Source organism: Lontra canadensis, unplaced genomic scaffold, assembly GCF_010015895.1.
Source record: "Lontra canadensis isolate GAN:19392208 unplaced genomic scaffold, GSC_riverotter_1.0 scaffold64, whole genome shotgun sequence".
NCBI lineage: Eukaryota > Metazoa > Chordata > Mammalia > Carnivora > Mustelidae > Lontra > Lontra canadensis.
The window spans coordinates 12,344,042-12,360,728 of NW_022631058.1; the positions used below are offsets into that span (position 1 = coordinate 12,344,042).

A 16,687-nucleotide genomic window follows, 5' to 3' on the forward strand; every position below is an offset into this window, starting at 1 on the left:
TACTGGGAGAAGGGAAGTATGAAGGGGAAGCTTTGGTTAAGCATCTGTGCTCCACTGAATTAAGGATAGTTCATTTGCTAAATAGTTAAAAGCATGACTTCTCATGAACACAGCTCACATTGTTACATTAATAGCAGGAAAGTAAAAAATTGGCTCCTCTAAGTATCGCCAGCAGAAGCAAAATCGAATGTGAACAGAAGTGCATAAGAATCACCATTATTTCACTGAGTTTAGTATAGGTCTTTTTATACTCAGCAAACTAGTATGACTAGTATAAACAAAATGACTACATTTATATTTTTAGTCTTGCCTGGTTTAAGTGGACAACTCTGGGTACTCTTGACCTCTGTTGATGATACTCTTCACTGACCTTGCCCATGTCAGTTGGCCCATTATATCACAGTTGACTCATCAGTGTCCCCTCCCAACTAGAACTTTCCTCTTTCTCTCTTCTTCTCCTTTATTCCCTTCCTTCTTCATCACTATCTCCTTTACAACTCCTCCATGATTTTCTCAGGGCTGGGCTTCAACATCGTCGGTGGCACAGATCAGCAGTATGTCTCCAACGACAGTGGCATCTACGTCAGCCGCATCAAAGAGAATGGGGCTGCGGCCCTGGATGGGCGGCTCCAGGAGGGTGATAAGATCCTCTCGGTGAGAACTGGCTTCGGCCTCCTTCACTGTTCCTTGCTCCCTAGACCCCAGTTCTTACCCTTGGCCCCTTCCTTGGGAAGATTTCTGCCTGCCTCTTTGGATCTGGAAATACCGGATTATAGAATGTGGTGGGAGGAGGGACCTTGATCAGTCACCTTTTCTAACACGAACATAGAGCAAAGAGGATATAATTCCTCATTTGATAGACAAGGCATATTCAGTCCAGAATGAAGCTACTTAACCAAGTTCAAAAGACAGGAAACAGGTAGGGATGAGGGACTGTTGTGGGGGAAAAGGACTTAAAACCTACAATTGTCCTTCAATTATACTTTATTACCTCCCTTTTGTTAATTGAAAGACTAACGTGTGTCTTCCTTTACTACAAAGAGACACAAAAGGAAGGTAGGAATTGAGTGTCCTTTTTTTTCTTTTTTTTTTTTTTTTAAAGATTTTATTTATTTATTTGACAGACAGAGATCACAAGTAGGCAGAGAGGCAGGCTCTCTAATGCAGGGCTTGATCCCAGGACCCTGGGATCATGACCTGATCTGAAGGCAGAGGCCTTAACCCCATGAGCCACCCAGGTGCCCTGAGTGTCCTTTTTAGACTCAGAGCCCTTCTCACCTGACATGAAGATGAAAAATTGGAATGCATTCTCATTTGGGTTTTTGTCTAATGAGGTCCCATTTCACTCTGCTGTTTGTAATAAGATGCTATATGGTGAGCTTTAATTTGATTCTTTTCTAGAAGTTCTTCAAGGAAAGGGACTAGATCTTTTTTAACCTTTTGTATCCTTGCACAAGGTTCATTATATATTTTATAGATGAACAGGTTGAGAAATTTCAGGCAAGCCTAGAAAGGTTGGCTGATCCAGAATATAAATATAATGTCATGGATGGTAATATCCTACTTTTGTCCTTCTCACCAACTATTTTGCCTCTTTTCAGACCGTTAAGCTTCTCCTAGATCCTGTTTTTTAATTTGAGAGATACAGAGAGTGATAAATACCTTTTATCTCAAAACAATTCTGAGAAGTTGACAAGTAGATTATTTCCTATAGACCCCTGGAGAAAGACATCCAAAAAACATGAAATCAACTTGAGTGGTACATTATGGGAAATTTAGAGTAGGTTGTTGAAGGTATAGCATGTATGTAGAAACCGCAAGTTTATTTATTCATTTATTTACTTATTTGGGGGGCAGCAAAGTACTGTTTATTGAGTGATAACAAAATGATAGTACAAAGCTCCCAAGGAGAGAGGGGACCCGAAAGGGTTGCCTGAAACTATGCAGTTTAAAGTGACATACCACATCCTGTCCAGAACACTGGGGCCTGGGTTACATTTGAAAAGTGTAGGGGTTAAGAGGACACCCATATTTTTCAAAAAGGTTTGGTAAAATGTAGATTGTTGAAAAATGAGACTGGTTAGAAGTTTTCGAGCATTGTATACTAGCAATATGCTGAGAACCTTACATTTATTTAAAATTGCAATAACCCTATGAGGTGAGTACATTTATTATGACTGTTTGGCAGGCAGCTGAGGAAGTTGAGTCTTGGTGAGGTCAAGCAGCTTGCCCAAGGTCACACAACTAGTAGGTGGCAGAGGACTAAAACTGGGCTGCCTGAATTTGGAGCCTCTGCTCTTAATCAGTATGATGTACTGCCTCCTAAGAGGTAAATGAGGAGCTAGGACTAGGTATCCTAAACAGAAAGTTTCATGGTGAATGCATTGCTTTTCTATGTGGTTTTATATAAAAACTGACAGCAGTCTTTCTGTAAGGGATAGAATTAGGAAAAAAGGTTCATAGAGCTCAGTGTGAGAGAATTTATTAGACATAAAAGAAGATGAGCAGCCTTTCTTATGTGGACCATTGCCTCATAGAGAAAAGAAATTATTGGAAGGCCGCTCAGGTTTTTGTTTTGTTTTTTTTTTTCCATTTAAAGGGTATGGTAGGAGATAGATGTCCATGCAGAGAAAAGTAAATGTCAACAAAACAAGACAAAACAAAAAACTCAGCTCCCTTCACTTTAAAATTTGTAGCAAGGAGGATTTTACTTTATGTTTCAAGCTTATGTTTTGGCCAGTTAAGACATGGGAAAGAAGAGGGAAGAAATGCCTGGTGAAGAAGAGGCAAAAGTATAAGACAGATATGGAGAGGAGTAAGACTGAGAAAGAGAAGATGGAGCATATACAAGAGGAAGAGGCCAGCATATGCTCTTCATTCTTTCTAGGGCTATCTTATTTCATTCCAGTTTCCTTTCCAAGAATTTGCTCCAAAATTCTTCTTTCTAGACCCTGTTCCTAAGAAATACTGCCTCTGTTGCCTCACTCACCGTCTTCTCCGCTTTCTCTCCTTAAGCACATTTGCTGGGCATTAACCGTTAAATGTTTATGTCTCCTTTGTAGCTCAGTCTCTCCCTCTGATGTTCTTAAGCGCTCTATTACTGGCTTTGGAGTCTCTGTAAAATGATGATGCTGAACTATTTATTAGTCTGTATTCTCATTGATTCTTGATGGGTTTTTCTACTCTCTTCACATAGGTTATTTTTCCATGTTGCAAAATGTGCCCCAACTCTTTTTCTTTTAACTTTTGTTAGATAATCAGACTAAGAATGTCACTTCCTTAGCACATCCATTTTGGATAATTAATAAAAGTTTCATTAAGTGATCTAGATTTCCTGAGTTATTATTGACAGTTTAATCTTTCCATTTCTCTTGAAATAATGCCCATAATTTTGTCTTAATTTCAGGTAAAATTAAATAATAGCATGACTTATACAGTTTCCTCTTATCAGAAGTTAATTTTTTGTGATCTCTGTGGAATGTTTAAACTTAAAAAAATGGGGGGGGAGAAGAAAAAATTTTTTAATTAATGCAAATTTTTTTAAGGCCCTATTCCATCTGACAACCATGAAACAAAAACAGATATTACTAATAGAATGAACCTGAAGTTGAGATGAGGGCTGGAGATGGAGATTCCTCACCCGAAGTTTATTTTGTGTATGTGTTGGTGAGGCCAATTTAATACTTGTATAGGTTACCAGGGAACCTGGAGAAATTTTATTTTTGTGGGAAAAAAATGTAAACTATCTTTTGTCATTTCCCTTGTTGTCTGCCTAAATGAAGGCAGGTGGATAGTCAGGAACAGTCCATCCTCAGTGAACCATACATTTTTATGATGCTCAGTGTGATGTGAACTGATCCCTACACTGAATAGGTGAATATTCCCTTTTGACCAAACCCCTTATATAACAAAATGGCACCATCAGGCCACCAGTCAGCTGCATTTCATGTTCTCGTCAAATAGAATTCTTAACTTGGTGAATGAAAGTGCTGAGTCGTCCTCAACATTCACAACTACTCTACTTGACAGCCTGCAGACCACCATGCTAGGTGCTTTGGAATGATTTGAAAAATGAAAGACTTGTCTTCCCCCGTAGCTTAGAAATTAGTGGGAAAGATCCACCAGAAAACCTTCATCTCAGGCAGCAGCCAAGACATTGAGATATGCAGAATCCTTTAGACAAAGGATGCCTCTAGGCACTTTGTCCTCCTGTCTCAGCACCCCCAGCTTGTAGGCTTGTAGCTGGCACAGAGTACGCATGCAGTAAGATAGCTGCTCTGTGAATGCATCATAGCATAATGGACTTTTTTGGTTTGGTCTGATTAATTAGAACTAGATAATTTGGTTTTTTCTTCCTTCTTCAACTCTGACAAAGGCGCCCCCCCCTTCATTGTGATTCATTTCAGGATCTTGGCAAAAAAATTAAAATATCCAGAGTATAATCTGGGTCAGTGCTTATTAAATTAAGTCCATTCCTTCCATACATCATCTACATTTATATTAATGCTATTCTATAGGTAGAGCTCTTGAGGCAATTCAAAATTATTAATCATCAAAGGTAATTAATTTGGGGGTATCTGGGTGGCCCTCTCAGTTAAGCATCCAACACTTGATTTCGGCTCAGGTCATGATCTCAGAGTTGTGAGATCGAGCCCTGTGTTGGGCTCTGCACTGGCCATGTAGCCTGCTTGAGGGTTCCCCCTTGCCCTCTACCTCTTTCTGTCTGTCTCTGCCTCTCTAAAGTAAATAAATAAAGGAATACATAAGTCACACAGGTGAAGAGTTAAACTTCAAAAAAAAAGATGGAGGAAACTGATTTTAACTGTTTACTCATTTCCTAAGGCAGAAAATAGGAGACTAATTTTTAAAGATTGCTCACAACCATAGTTAAAGCAAAAAAAATTCTATGTTTCCCTATCTGTTAAGCAGAACACCAGCATTTCAATTCTCTGAACATTCAGTCAGTAGAATTTTCTAGCATGCTGCAACATCTACCATATCTCAGGTTCATGAAACTATTCATGAGTTAAGGAAAGTGAAGTAGCAAGTTAGTGTTCTAAGATTTCTCTGTTGAATAGCTCTTGGGACTAAAAGTGAGCTCCAGGGACCATCTGGCCATTACTTGGGAGCTTATTAGAAATGCAGAATCTCAGGACCCCTCTCAGACCTACTGGAATCAAAACCTGCATTATAGTAAGATCCCTGGGTGTGAATAAAGTCCCTGGGTATGAATTAATTGTTGAGAGGCACTGCTCTAGGCAAGTGTTATTCAGATGTTTTAAATTATGATCTATAACAGGTAATACACTACATGCAACCACACATGTAACCGAAGCAAAGGTTAAGAAAATAGTATTTATCCCTTCTATATGTGATACACTGTGTGTTGTGTTTTCTTCTACTTTCACTGTTTTAAAATTAAATACTTATCTTGACCCACTGGATTAACTTCACTGTGTTCTGTGGTGGGTCCATAGACTCATATTTGAAAAATCACTACTTTGGTAAACGGAAAGTCACTGATGAAATCTGTGTATGCACAGAATTTTATTGAATAGGGTAAGCAGGCTGAGTGTAGAGACCAGTTAAAGATTGATTCAGGCAGGTTAGGTTAGAATTAACTCATTTGGAATCACTTGGAGGGCTTGTGAAAGCACGGATTGCTTTTAACTTTTAAGTTCCCTGGTGAATGCTAATGCGGCTGGTTCTGGGGTCACTTTGAGAACCCCTGGTCTATATTAGTATGGAAGGTGACAAAGAGAGCAAATTCCACATATATTTAGGAATAAAATCTATGGACCTTGGTGGATAGTCAATATGAGGTAGAATCTGAAAATGCATAGAGGAGGCAAATATTGGAAAGCCAATCTGGCTTTGAATTAGAGATGACCAGGACAAGAGACAGAATCATAATTTGTTTTATGGGGCTGTTTTTAAACTTGGGCAAAGGATAAGAAATGGTTCTTTAAAAAAGAAATTGCCCTTGAATGTCTCAAAGGCCTCTTGTCTGGAGTTTTTTTTTTTTTTGTTTTTTTTTTAAGTAATTAGAGTAATAAATAGTCCCTTTATATTACAATACCTTTAGACCTAACTAAGAGGATTGAAAGACATGATTGCTATAATTGGCTTATGCCCTGTGTGGCACCTTTTTTGGCCTGATACCACTAATGTCCTTCCCCATGAGCGGAAGGAGGCTCAGGTGAGGACCAAGGTTACACACTGAGTCACTGGTAGGCAAAACTGCTGTCAGAGTCCAGGCCTTTCAGCTTTGTATAATATTGACAATATGTCGTCAGGCTTTTTCAGGCTGCAGTCGGCAAGCAAACTTCAGGAAATCATGTGACATTTATTATATTCGTGTTCTTCAAAGTACTCTTCAGATATTACAGGGGTTATGATGAGTTTTGTGATACAGCCTTTCGAAGTTAAGTGATATAAAATAGGGTAGAGTTCACTTTGAGCTTTAAGATCATTACATAATACAGAGATTCAAAGAAAGAAATCAGTCACATCTGTCAGAGTTTTCTAGAAAGGTCATCGACTTGGCACTTAACTAAATTTTATCTTCCCAAATTTTAATGCTGCTTCAATATATGCACATGAATAAAAATATTAATGTAGAAACACCTTATATTCTACAAAACTCTAAAATTTGGAAGTGTATAACTTTTTAGATAAAATGAAACTACAAAACCAGTAAAAATTTAATTTACAGTATTAATGAGATGGATAGTGGTAAGTTGCTGAGATAAAATCCTTGCTTACAATGTGAATTTCTGTGGGTTAGTGTTTTAAAGTGAAGCTTTTACAGCCAGGCCATTTGAATTCTGGCTTTGCTACTTCCATTCTATATGCCCACGGACAAGTTGCATAGCCTTCCAAGTTTTATCATCTATTAAATGGGAGTTCATAAGTCGTAGGATTATTGCGAGGACTACATAAGTTAGTACATGTAAAATGAAGAGACAGCTCCAGACATGATAATAAATATTCAGTGTTTCCTGACAGTTATTTTGGGCTGTGATTGCAAAGACGATCTTGAACTTAGTACTGCTGCCATTGAATGTCATTTAGTGACTGAGTTCTCCCACTTGCATTCTTAATCACTATGAAACTTGGCTGTGATGCTGAGCTCTGAGATCTTTGGCATTTATTGACATAACTGCATCATTAACCTAATTTGTCTGTCTCTAAGAGAAAAATAGCCATTTCCTTACAATGAGAAGTACAGTTACCACATGGGCTAGATTAGTTACATGAGCCTTCCCACTATAGTCCACAATCTCACACTGATTCTCTACCCCAGGAATTAACTAGAAGGTTGAGATGTTGAGAATTCACTGTGGTGGTTCTAGGACTCCTGAAGTTCTTTTCCTGTGGCATGTTCACCAGAACAAACAAAAGGCATGATCAGAAGGTGGCTTGGTGGCATGAAATCGAAGTCTATCAACTAGAAAACTATATTTGCTTCTACACTGTAGGCAGCAGGACTGATCCTTTTTAAGATTAATCTCGGAAGATATGTGGAATTTTTAAAAAAGGAAGTGTATTCAGATGGTCGAAATAGCTGGAGCACAGGCGTGAAAGTAAGGATATATGTTTTACATCGTAGGGACAGTGAATTTTGTGATTTAGAGCACAGGATTTATGAAAGGGAATAATGTGAAATTAAATTGAGAGAGTGGGTTGGAGCCACTTCCTGGAGGACTTTGTATACCAGAATGAGAAATCAGGCATGCAGTCTCTTCTCTCCTGCTCCCAGGTTTGTAGGAACAGAATGGTCCTTTAGGAGGCTTGATCTGGAGACAGTGTTTGAATAGGATAGAACGGGGGGCCGTGCTAGAGGAAAGTGAGTCAATGAGAGGGTGATCACAATAGTTCACCTGAAAGTGTCCACCACCTAAATAGGCAATTGAAGGAAAATAGGGTGTGAGGAATAGTATTATGTTAGCCTATAGGATTTGGCAAGGTATTGTATGTGAACATCGACAGGGAGTGGAGCTTAAAAATAGCAGAATTCTAGTCTGAAGGAATGGTAGTGGCAATAAGAGGGAAGGTGAGATAGTCTGGTTTTGTGGGAAGTGAAAAGGAGGCTTTGGATTTGTTGAATGGGGGTGTAGCAAAATATTCCTGTCCAGGCATCCAGCAGGAAACTGGCAAGTCCAGAAGTAGAAATAAGGATACGGATTTGGGAGTTGTCTTGCAGAGTACAGTTGAAATTGTGAAAGATCATCATGGGAGAGAAGATGAGGGGACAGAGGACTACAGACATTGAGGAATGCTTACTTCCCTTAAGAAGGATGGAGAAGAAGAGGAATTGGGAAAGGATTCCTTCAAGAACTAAGGGAGCTTCAGAAGCTGAGACCAGAGAGAACTACAAAAGGGAGAAGTCTGACGACTGGGAAAGGGCTGTAGGATTTGAGGATTAGAAGTCCCTCCTGACCTGCAGGACAGAATATTCTTTCCTGCCTCCTCATACTCTATGCCTGTACCAGGGATTAGAGTGCGTGGCTGCAGAGGAAGTGGAGGCAGTGCTTTCCAACAGCTCTTTAAACAAGTTTTGCAGTGAAAGGTGGAGGACAGAAGATGGGAAGAGGGTGATCGTGGGTTCCAAGAAATATTGATATTGTTTTCTTTACAGATGAGGATAATTTTAGTTGAGAAGGAGCAGAGAGCAATAATGAAGGAATCAAGAGGAGCAAGTGATCACTTAAGTTCTCGAAGAAGGCTGGAAGAAATGTGACCAACAGCATCCGTGGCTGGTTTAGCCTTGGTAGAGGGAAATGTATCTAAATCAGAAACAAGGGCAAAGAAGCGGTGAGAGGCCATCAGGAAAGAACACGGAGAGTGTGTGGGAGGTTACCCGTATTCTCAAAGAAGATAAGGCAAAGGAATCTGGAGAGAGAAGATAGGATCAGCGTTGGAGTGTGATGGTAGGAAAGGTCTGGAACAGCTGCTCTTGGGCATTCATTAGGGAGTTCACCAGGTGAGTAGAGTGGTCATAAGGATACAGCAGGTGTCAGCCAGCATGGATCTGTACTGGGAAGTAGGAGGGTGTATTTTCCCCAGGAACATTAAACTCAGTGATGACGAGGAAACTAAATGCATTGTGTTTCGCGGGACTGGAAAGATGGCAGAAGATCATGGCGAAAGGGATTCTAATAGTTGACGAAGTGCTTTGTTGAAATAACAGCAAGAACTCCTAGATGGGTTAGGATGCAAGTAAAATCTAAAAAAGGTTGTTAAAGGTCTTAGTGAGGATAATGAGCAGATTCAGTAGAGGAATAGCAAGTGTGAAGGGAGTAGAAATTGTGGTCAGTTTTCTAAGAGTAAGGTAGACAGTTTATAACACAAAAGTGCTATTAGATTAAGTCACCTAGCAGGAGATTGTATGGAGGAGTGATGTGAACCTCCTGGAGAAGGAAGACAGTAACAAGGAAGATGAAAGGCTTGAATAAATCAGTGGCTTGAGCTTCAGCTGAAACTAGTTCGTGAGTCCAGGTGGAAGAATAATAGTGCAGAAGGAAGAGTAAATTGCAAGGGCACTGTAACGCTACTTCAGATATTTAAAAATACTAGCCCTAGCTCCTACACTTACTATGACTTTGGGTGAATTATCTACCTTGCTAAGCCCCAGTTTCTTCATCTGTGAAAACAAGATAAAAATGGTGTCTACCTCATAGGATTATCGTGAGAACAACATTAGATAGCACGTGTAAAGCATACAGCACAGAACCTACCAGATAAATACATGAGGTGTTCCTGCTGTTGTTGCTGTTAATGACATGGATGTGTACAAAAGATGTGTAGATCTTACATAAAGTGGGCTAGGCTGTGGCACTGAGTACACCATAGGGTAGATAACACTTGCGGACAGTGTCACTCCTAACACTCAGAAGTATTAATCCCACTGGTCGTCTCTCACCTCTAGATGCTACACTGAAGCATTTTTTGGAAGTTTGTATCATCAAAGAAATATTGTAAAATTAGTAAATTGATGGAGGATGGGAGTATCCATGGAACCAAGGGAAATTGTTCACAATTGAACAAGACCAATAGAATGGGCTAGTAGGTTTGCACCACATCAAAATAAATTGTTTCATAGAGTTATATTTCTAGAGTTGAAGCTGGCAGTACCAGGGATTAGCAATGTGAAGGATAGGATGGTAACCCAGAAGATCATGTTAGCTGTAGGGAAGCAGGCTGATGCTTAGGGAAGACACACAGGTACATAGCAGAAACCCAACTGTCAAAATGAGACAGGCAACAGGAGCCAAGGTGAAGGAGAAACTTTTTTTTTTTTTTTTTTTTTTTTTTAAATAAAAAACCTTGGTGCTCTTCAGATGGCCCACAGAACCTCAGTTCTAGGAAAATGTAGCTTTGAACTTGAAAAAGTGACTTAGTTCTACTTTACTTGACCCATTCTCCTAGTCCTTGAAATTTGCTCTGTAGTTTTTAAATGTTTAATCACATGAATATCAATCTTTGACTTATCATTCTACCTCTTTTACTACTTTTCTTGCTGTTTTTGACAGGTAAATGGCCAAGACCTAAGGAACTTGCTGCACCAGGATGCTGTAGACCTTTTCCGTAATGCAGGTTATGCCGTGTCCCTAAGAGTACAACACAGGGTAGGTATTACCTGCAGCCAGCAAGCTGGCACCAAGCTTTTGTATCATTCTTGGGAATACGACATATTGCACAATCTTTAGTAGTGCATTTGGCTTTTTTTTTTTTTTCTTTCTCACTCTTTGGAAGAGCTTGTCTAGCACAGGCAGGGGTCTTCAGGGACTTCTTCTTATCATGAAAGGAAATTCATTCTGCTTGCAGCCTAGGTCCTAGCTTCCAGGAGATGTATCTTAACTGTAAAGCTTGACAACCAAATTCAAATCAATGGGGAGAAAATTCAGCAAGAATCAATTTTATTTTTTAGTAGGGAAGGAAAGGAAGGAAGGAAGGAAACCTGTGTCTGCCCTTGAACATACTTATTAATGAAACTTGAAGTGTAGAGGGGGTGGCTTTCTTGATACCCACTGTGCGCTTTTCCCAATCACGACACAACCCTTTTCTTATCAACTTATTGACCCTCTTGACCAAAGCTGTAATGCTCAAAGGGGATCTCCAGGAAAAAGAAAATGGATTTCAGAATTTAGTCAAAGGACGCCTGGGTGGCTTGGTGGGTTAAGCGTCTGCCTTCAGTTCAGGTCATGATTGTGGGGTCTTAGGATTGAGCCCACTATTGGCCTCTCTGGTCAGCAGGGAGTCTGCTTTTCCCTCTGCCTCTCCCACCACACATGCTCTCTCTCTCTCTGTATTTCTCTCACTGTATCTCTCTCAAATAAATAAATTTTTAAAGAAAAGAATTTAATCAAAGCAGCACCTCTCCCTGCATCCACTTCTTAGTCCCTAGTGTTTTATAATTTGGATGATGGGTAGAGAAGCCTGGTAAACCTAATTCCTCCCTTTGGAGGAATTCTACTCCAAGGACTTTGGGGTGCATTTACAACACAGGTTCAGTGTGCCCTTTTTTTTTTTTAATAAAGATTTTTTATTTATTCATTTGACAGAGAGAGACACAGTGAGAGAGGGAACACAAGGAGGAGGAGTGGGAAAGGGAGAAGCAGGCTTCCTGCCGAGCAGAGAGCCCGATGCGGGGCTTGATCCGAGGACATCCGGGCATGATCCGGGATCATGACCCGAGCCAAAGGCAGACACTTAACAAATGAGCCACCAGATGCCCCCAGTGTGCCCTCTTAAATGATGCTGTCATTGGCTTCAGAGGCTGAAGAAGAGCTTGACAGGAGGTGGTACAGAGCAGAAGGAGCACAGAATGAAAGATACCAGAGTTGCAAGCAGAATCTGTGTGATGGATTAGAAAACAGGTCAGTAGGTGAGAATATTGGTAATTGGCTGCTTCTGCCTTGGCTCTTAATGTTTCTAAAGTATGGAAGACTTCATGCAATAGTAAAGGCAAGTAATGAATGTAGGTATACACTTCAGGTATGATTAGAGTTCTTTTAAAGGCATGTGGGAAACGATTTCCAAAGTTCATGTTTTGGGAAACCTCTATAAATAACTCCTAGTAAAACATAGTAACCCCTAATAAAACACTGGTCAGAAAATTGGCCTAGCCCTAAAAACCATTATCTTCTTATTGGGCAGGCCCTCTCAGGACATCTGAAGAGGAAATGAGTGAAAGATGTAGAGGTGGGCAAGAGGATAGAAAAGATAGTTCATGCAGTGCTGCCTTTCATATGGAAGGGTCAGACTTTTCACGGGTTGTAATGAGGTTAAATCAAACTGAGACAAAATGGCATCATAACTGTTGCAAGTTAGCTGTTAAAAGTTAGTATGAAGAGGGGCACCTGGGTGGCTCAAGTCAGTTAAGCATCCGACTCTTGGTTTCGGCTCAGGTCATGATCTCAGGGTCGTTGGATGGAGCCCCATGCTGGGCATGGACCCTGCTTAGGATTGTCACTCTGCCCCTTCCCCCACCCCCTCCCGCACTCCCTTAGTCCCCCAGCCCCCGTTCACTTGCTTGCTTAAAAAAAAGAGTTAATATGAAGAAATGCCACCCAGCCTCAAACGGGAATGCTTATTAGACAGTGGAAAATTATCACCACTAGGATATGATTTTTTTTTACTTGTTTACTTCTGAGTATTTTATCTCTGTTCCATATAAGTTTCCTCTTTATCTGTGTCTAGTGTTACAAAATAGAGATGAAGGCCATGACACTGTATCAGGAGGGAATTGGTGCCTTTTGGGAACTGGAAAGTATTTCCAAAAATGGCACTGTACCTGGCCCTTACTGCTTTCTGACAACTGGCAATCTTTCTGAGTAAACATTTCTAGGAAGGTGGGCACCCTCTGCTCCTGCCCAGTAATTTTGAGGTTCCCTGCAGGATCAGTAGGTTTCATCTCCTATCTTCGGTTTCCTAGCATGATACATGTAGAGCTTGGTGGAGGCAGCATAGAAATAGAATGGTTATCCGCTCACCCCTGGGCCCCTTTAAGTTAGTAGCACAGCAAGCTTAAATGCCTCCCCATCAGACTTCTTTCCACAGAGTTGATGGCTCTGATGCATCAATTTAGAATAAACAAAGAGGACTCCTTCTGCCAGATAGTGCTTGGAGGTCACAGCTTTGGGTGGTCTAGACCCAGGTAATGTGTCAGCATGGACACTGGAGTTGGGGTGAGCACACGTTGCTCACTAGTGTTAACATTTTTCTCTCCCTTCCAGTTACAGGTGCAGAACGGGCCTATAGGACATCGAAGTGAAGGGGAGCCGAGTGGGATCCCTATAGCTCTGGTGCTGGTGCCAGTGTTTGCCCTCACCATAGTAGCAGCCTGGGCCTTCATGAGATACCGGAAGCAACTATGAAAAGTTTGCTCTCTTCCAGTGCTCCCATTAGAAGACCCATTTTCTTTCCCTCTCACCCTCAACCCCTGCCATTCTCCATATCCTTCCCTCTTTCTGCGTAGTCAACATGTCATTGAAAGAGACTGCTACCCAAGCAGGACCTCACTGTCCAAATCTCCACATCCTCATATCTAATGGGAGAGTGAAGGTATTGTTTGAAAGAAGGCCGAAGAAAAGACATGCTTAGAACAGATGGGAAATTACGTGTTTTGCTAGGATTGCCAATAGAAGTTCAGCTACAACCCAAAGAGGGAAAGGTCCAGTCTTCACGTCAGCACGGGTAATAACTTTTTCTTCGCTGGCGTGCCTCAACGGCCAGCTGTGCGATGCAGGAGAAGAGGGGATTTTTCTTCTTAATGATCTTCCTTGGGAAGTTTTTGTGGCCTTTATTTAATTTCTATCTACATACTTGGGTGCCTATATCAAACACAGGATAATGAAAGCATTTTTACTTTTGTAAAACACATGTGCATGTGTGCGCTTGCATGCGCACGTGCACACACACGCACACACGCACACACACATGTCCATACATGATAGTATAATAGCGATGCCTTATGGAGAATTAAAGAAGTGGAAAGCTGCTATTTGGTTTCAGGTTTCTGATATAAGGGAAGTTCTTAATGGGAGAATTTGATGTATAGCAGGAGTGAGAGAGTGAGCCTTGAGAGAGGATGCCCAATCTGGGTCATTTAAAAAAAAAAAAGAAAAAAAGGAAAACCGAAGCAACTAATTAAGAATCTTAGAACAATATTTCTTCCATAATAGCTGCGCTGAAGTGGAGGTAAAATGCCATAATCCAGCTTTGTGCAAATCAGTCTGTTCCCCACTCTTTGAGATTTAAAGATAAACCTTACTTCTTCTCTGGGCTGCCCCAGTGACTTTTCTGGAACCTCCCAGTCCTGCTAAAGGATCAGCTGGAATGACTGTGGTCAGAGCTTTGGTGATGGGACCAGACCAACCCAGTGAGAAAACTCTAAAAGACAAAAGGATAATGCCTCCAGGGTGGCACCGGAACCTTCTCGGGCCATCTAACATAGTCTTTGGTTACTAGTGATAGGCAAATTGCGAGAGAAGGGATTGCTCTCTGGCAGGACAGGCATGAAATGAGCTCTGCTTCTGATTCAGTTGAGAGGGTTTGGATTGCGGGTTTTTTTGAAAGGCTCTAAACACTGGCCGTGGCTTCTAATAAACCATTTTGCAGGGAAGGGGAAGAAAAGGTTTTTTTGTTGTTGTTTTTTGTTGTTGTTGTTTTGTTCTGTTTTAATGGGTAGGAAAGTTTGATGGATGTTTCCTGGGGAAACCTTGAGAGCACGATATGGGTTCAAGGATGCTCAGGAATACCAAAGACAATAATGAGGTGGGAACCATTCTGTTCATGTGATATTAAATGTTGATTTTGAAACACTAAGGAGAGCTGAACCAAGGCTAATCCTCTGGCTTTAAAAAAATCATTTCCACCCTCCAAATATATTGTCTAGACTACAGGTCTTACATAATCTTGACAGCATGAGTATGAAGACTTACCCTGAGAAAACCAGTCATGTCCAGTTCTTAGCATGGATAATCCGGTAAGCATTTTACAGGTGTTGATTGGACACCAGTTTTGTTAAGATGCTTTTACAAAGAATGTCAAATTTATATTGCAGATAGCAAAAGGGAACAGTTACTGAGAAGACACTTGAGAAAGTTCCATGGAGGAAGGGAACAAATGAAGGACCCTTGAGGAGCTCACAGTCTAGTTAAGAGAATTCATAAATAGATGAGAAGTTAAAAATACATCATCAGGTTAAGTGACAGTTGAAAATAATAAGAAGTGGAAAAAAATTCAGAGCACAGCGTAGCAACAGAGATGTGCAGGCAGCCATCGCTTTTTTTTTTTTTTTCCAGGGACTCCAGAAAAGAAAGCTGTCAAACAGTGGCATCAGGCCAGAGTGGGAAGGAAAGGCTTTTAAAAATAACCCGCCTAAGGCCTTGCCTCTGGGCCAACTGTTGGTATAGGGAGAAACTTGCTTTAAATAATCGTGGTAGGACTTAGGCCTTTAGGCCTGGAGTGTTCAGTACCTTTGAGCCTCACTTAGACGGCTGCACTTGTAGGTCCACACAGACGCACTGACAGTATTCCAGTTCGCAACCAGCCCCGCTGTGCGGGCACAAGCCCCGTCACCCTCCCTGCATCTGGAGGCTTGTGCAGCAGCTTCCTCAGTGGGCTGGCTTCCCTCCCAGGATTCAGCTCAGGGTTTGGGCATCAACTCCTAAGAGGACCTTGAGACATTCAGAATGAAGCAATTGGCAAGCAGGAGGGAAATCTATCTTGTTTTTTTCTTAGTTGGTAGATGTGGAAAAAGACACTTACCCCCTGGTTGGTAGAAGTTTTGCTTTGTTTAATAATAGGGATTCTTATGCACTTTAATAATTTAGGTTTTCTCTGGAATTAAAGAGCATTTAAAGATCCATAATGAAAATTTCAGGCAAGTATACTATTCAGTTTTTATTTCTGATTATCTAGAAAACTAAATTGCCCTAGATGAGGTATTGGAGTCTATTGTAAGTCACTAAAAAAAAATTCATGATCTTTGTAGATCGAATCTAATATTTCTTTCACTTTATAGATTGTATCTAATATTCCTGCTACCTAAATTACTGTGTTTAAAGTTTCAAAAATTGAATGAAAGTATTTTAAGACCGTATACTTAAAACACTTCTCTGTATTTATCATCTGTTACACATATAATTTTAATAAGACATTGCCTGCTTCATTTGTCTCTTTTCCTGCCAAGTTTTAATCTGTGCTATTGATTTCACTTATTCACACTGTCTAGCCATGTGTAATGGAAAAGGAAACTAATACTTGTTACTACATTTTGTGCCAGGTGGTGTACTAAATCCAGGTGGGTACACTGTTCATGACTCACCACTCTGAGATCTAAGTATTGTTAAAAAGACACTAAGGGAAAGAGAATAAATTACTTTTCCTAAGATTACGTAGGTGGTAATGATAGACTCAGGATATAACTTAGGACTTCAGGTGCTACTGTCAATGATATTTCTCACTGGCCATGGCTCTCAAAGTGTGGTCTCTGAATAAAAGCATCAGCATCATTGGGGAACTTGTTAGAAAAGTAAATTCTAGGGCTTCACCCCAGACCTACTCAATCAAACTGCGTACAGCACTTCTAACAATCCGTCCAGGTGACTGATGCACAGTAAGTTTTGAGAATTACTGCTCTCTGCCAATAGTTGTCCCCTTTTTCTCAGGTTAGAAT

The 16,687-nt window shown here is 40.6% G+C and overlaps 1 protein-coding gene across 1 annotated transcript in view; it reads left to right on the plus strand.

The window, feature by feature from the left end:
- SYNJ2BP (synaptojanin 2 binding protein) overlaps window positions 1-13,924 on the plus strand; it is a 35,235-nt gene extending 21,311 nt beyond the window's left edge. Inside the window, exons 2-4 of the mRNA XM_032878679.1 lie at window positions 518-654; window positions 10,536-10,631; window positions 13,242-13,924. Coding sequence (XP_032734570.1) covers window positions 518-654; window positions 10,536-10,631; window positions 13,242-13,382 — 374 coding nt within the window. The 3' untranslated portion in view covers window positions 13,383-13,924. The remainder of the gene's footprint in view (window positions 1-517; window positions 655-10,535; window positions 10,632-13,241) is intronic.
- The last annotated feature ends 2,763 nt before the right edge of the window (window positions 13,925-16,687 follow it).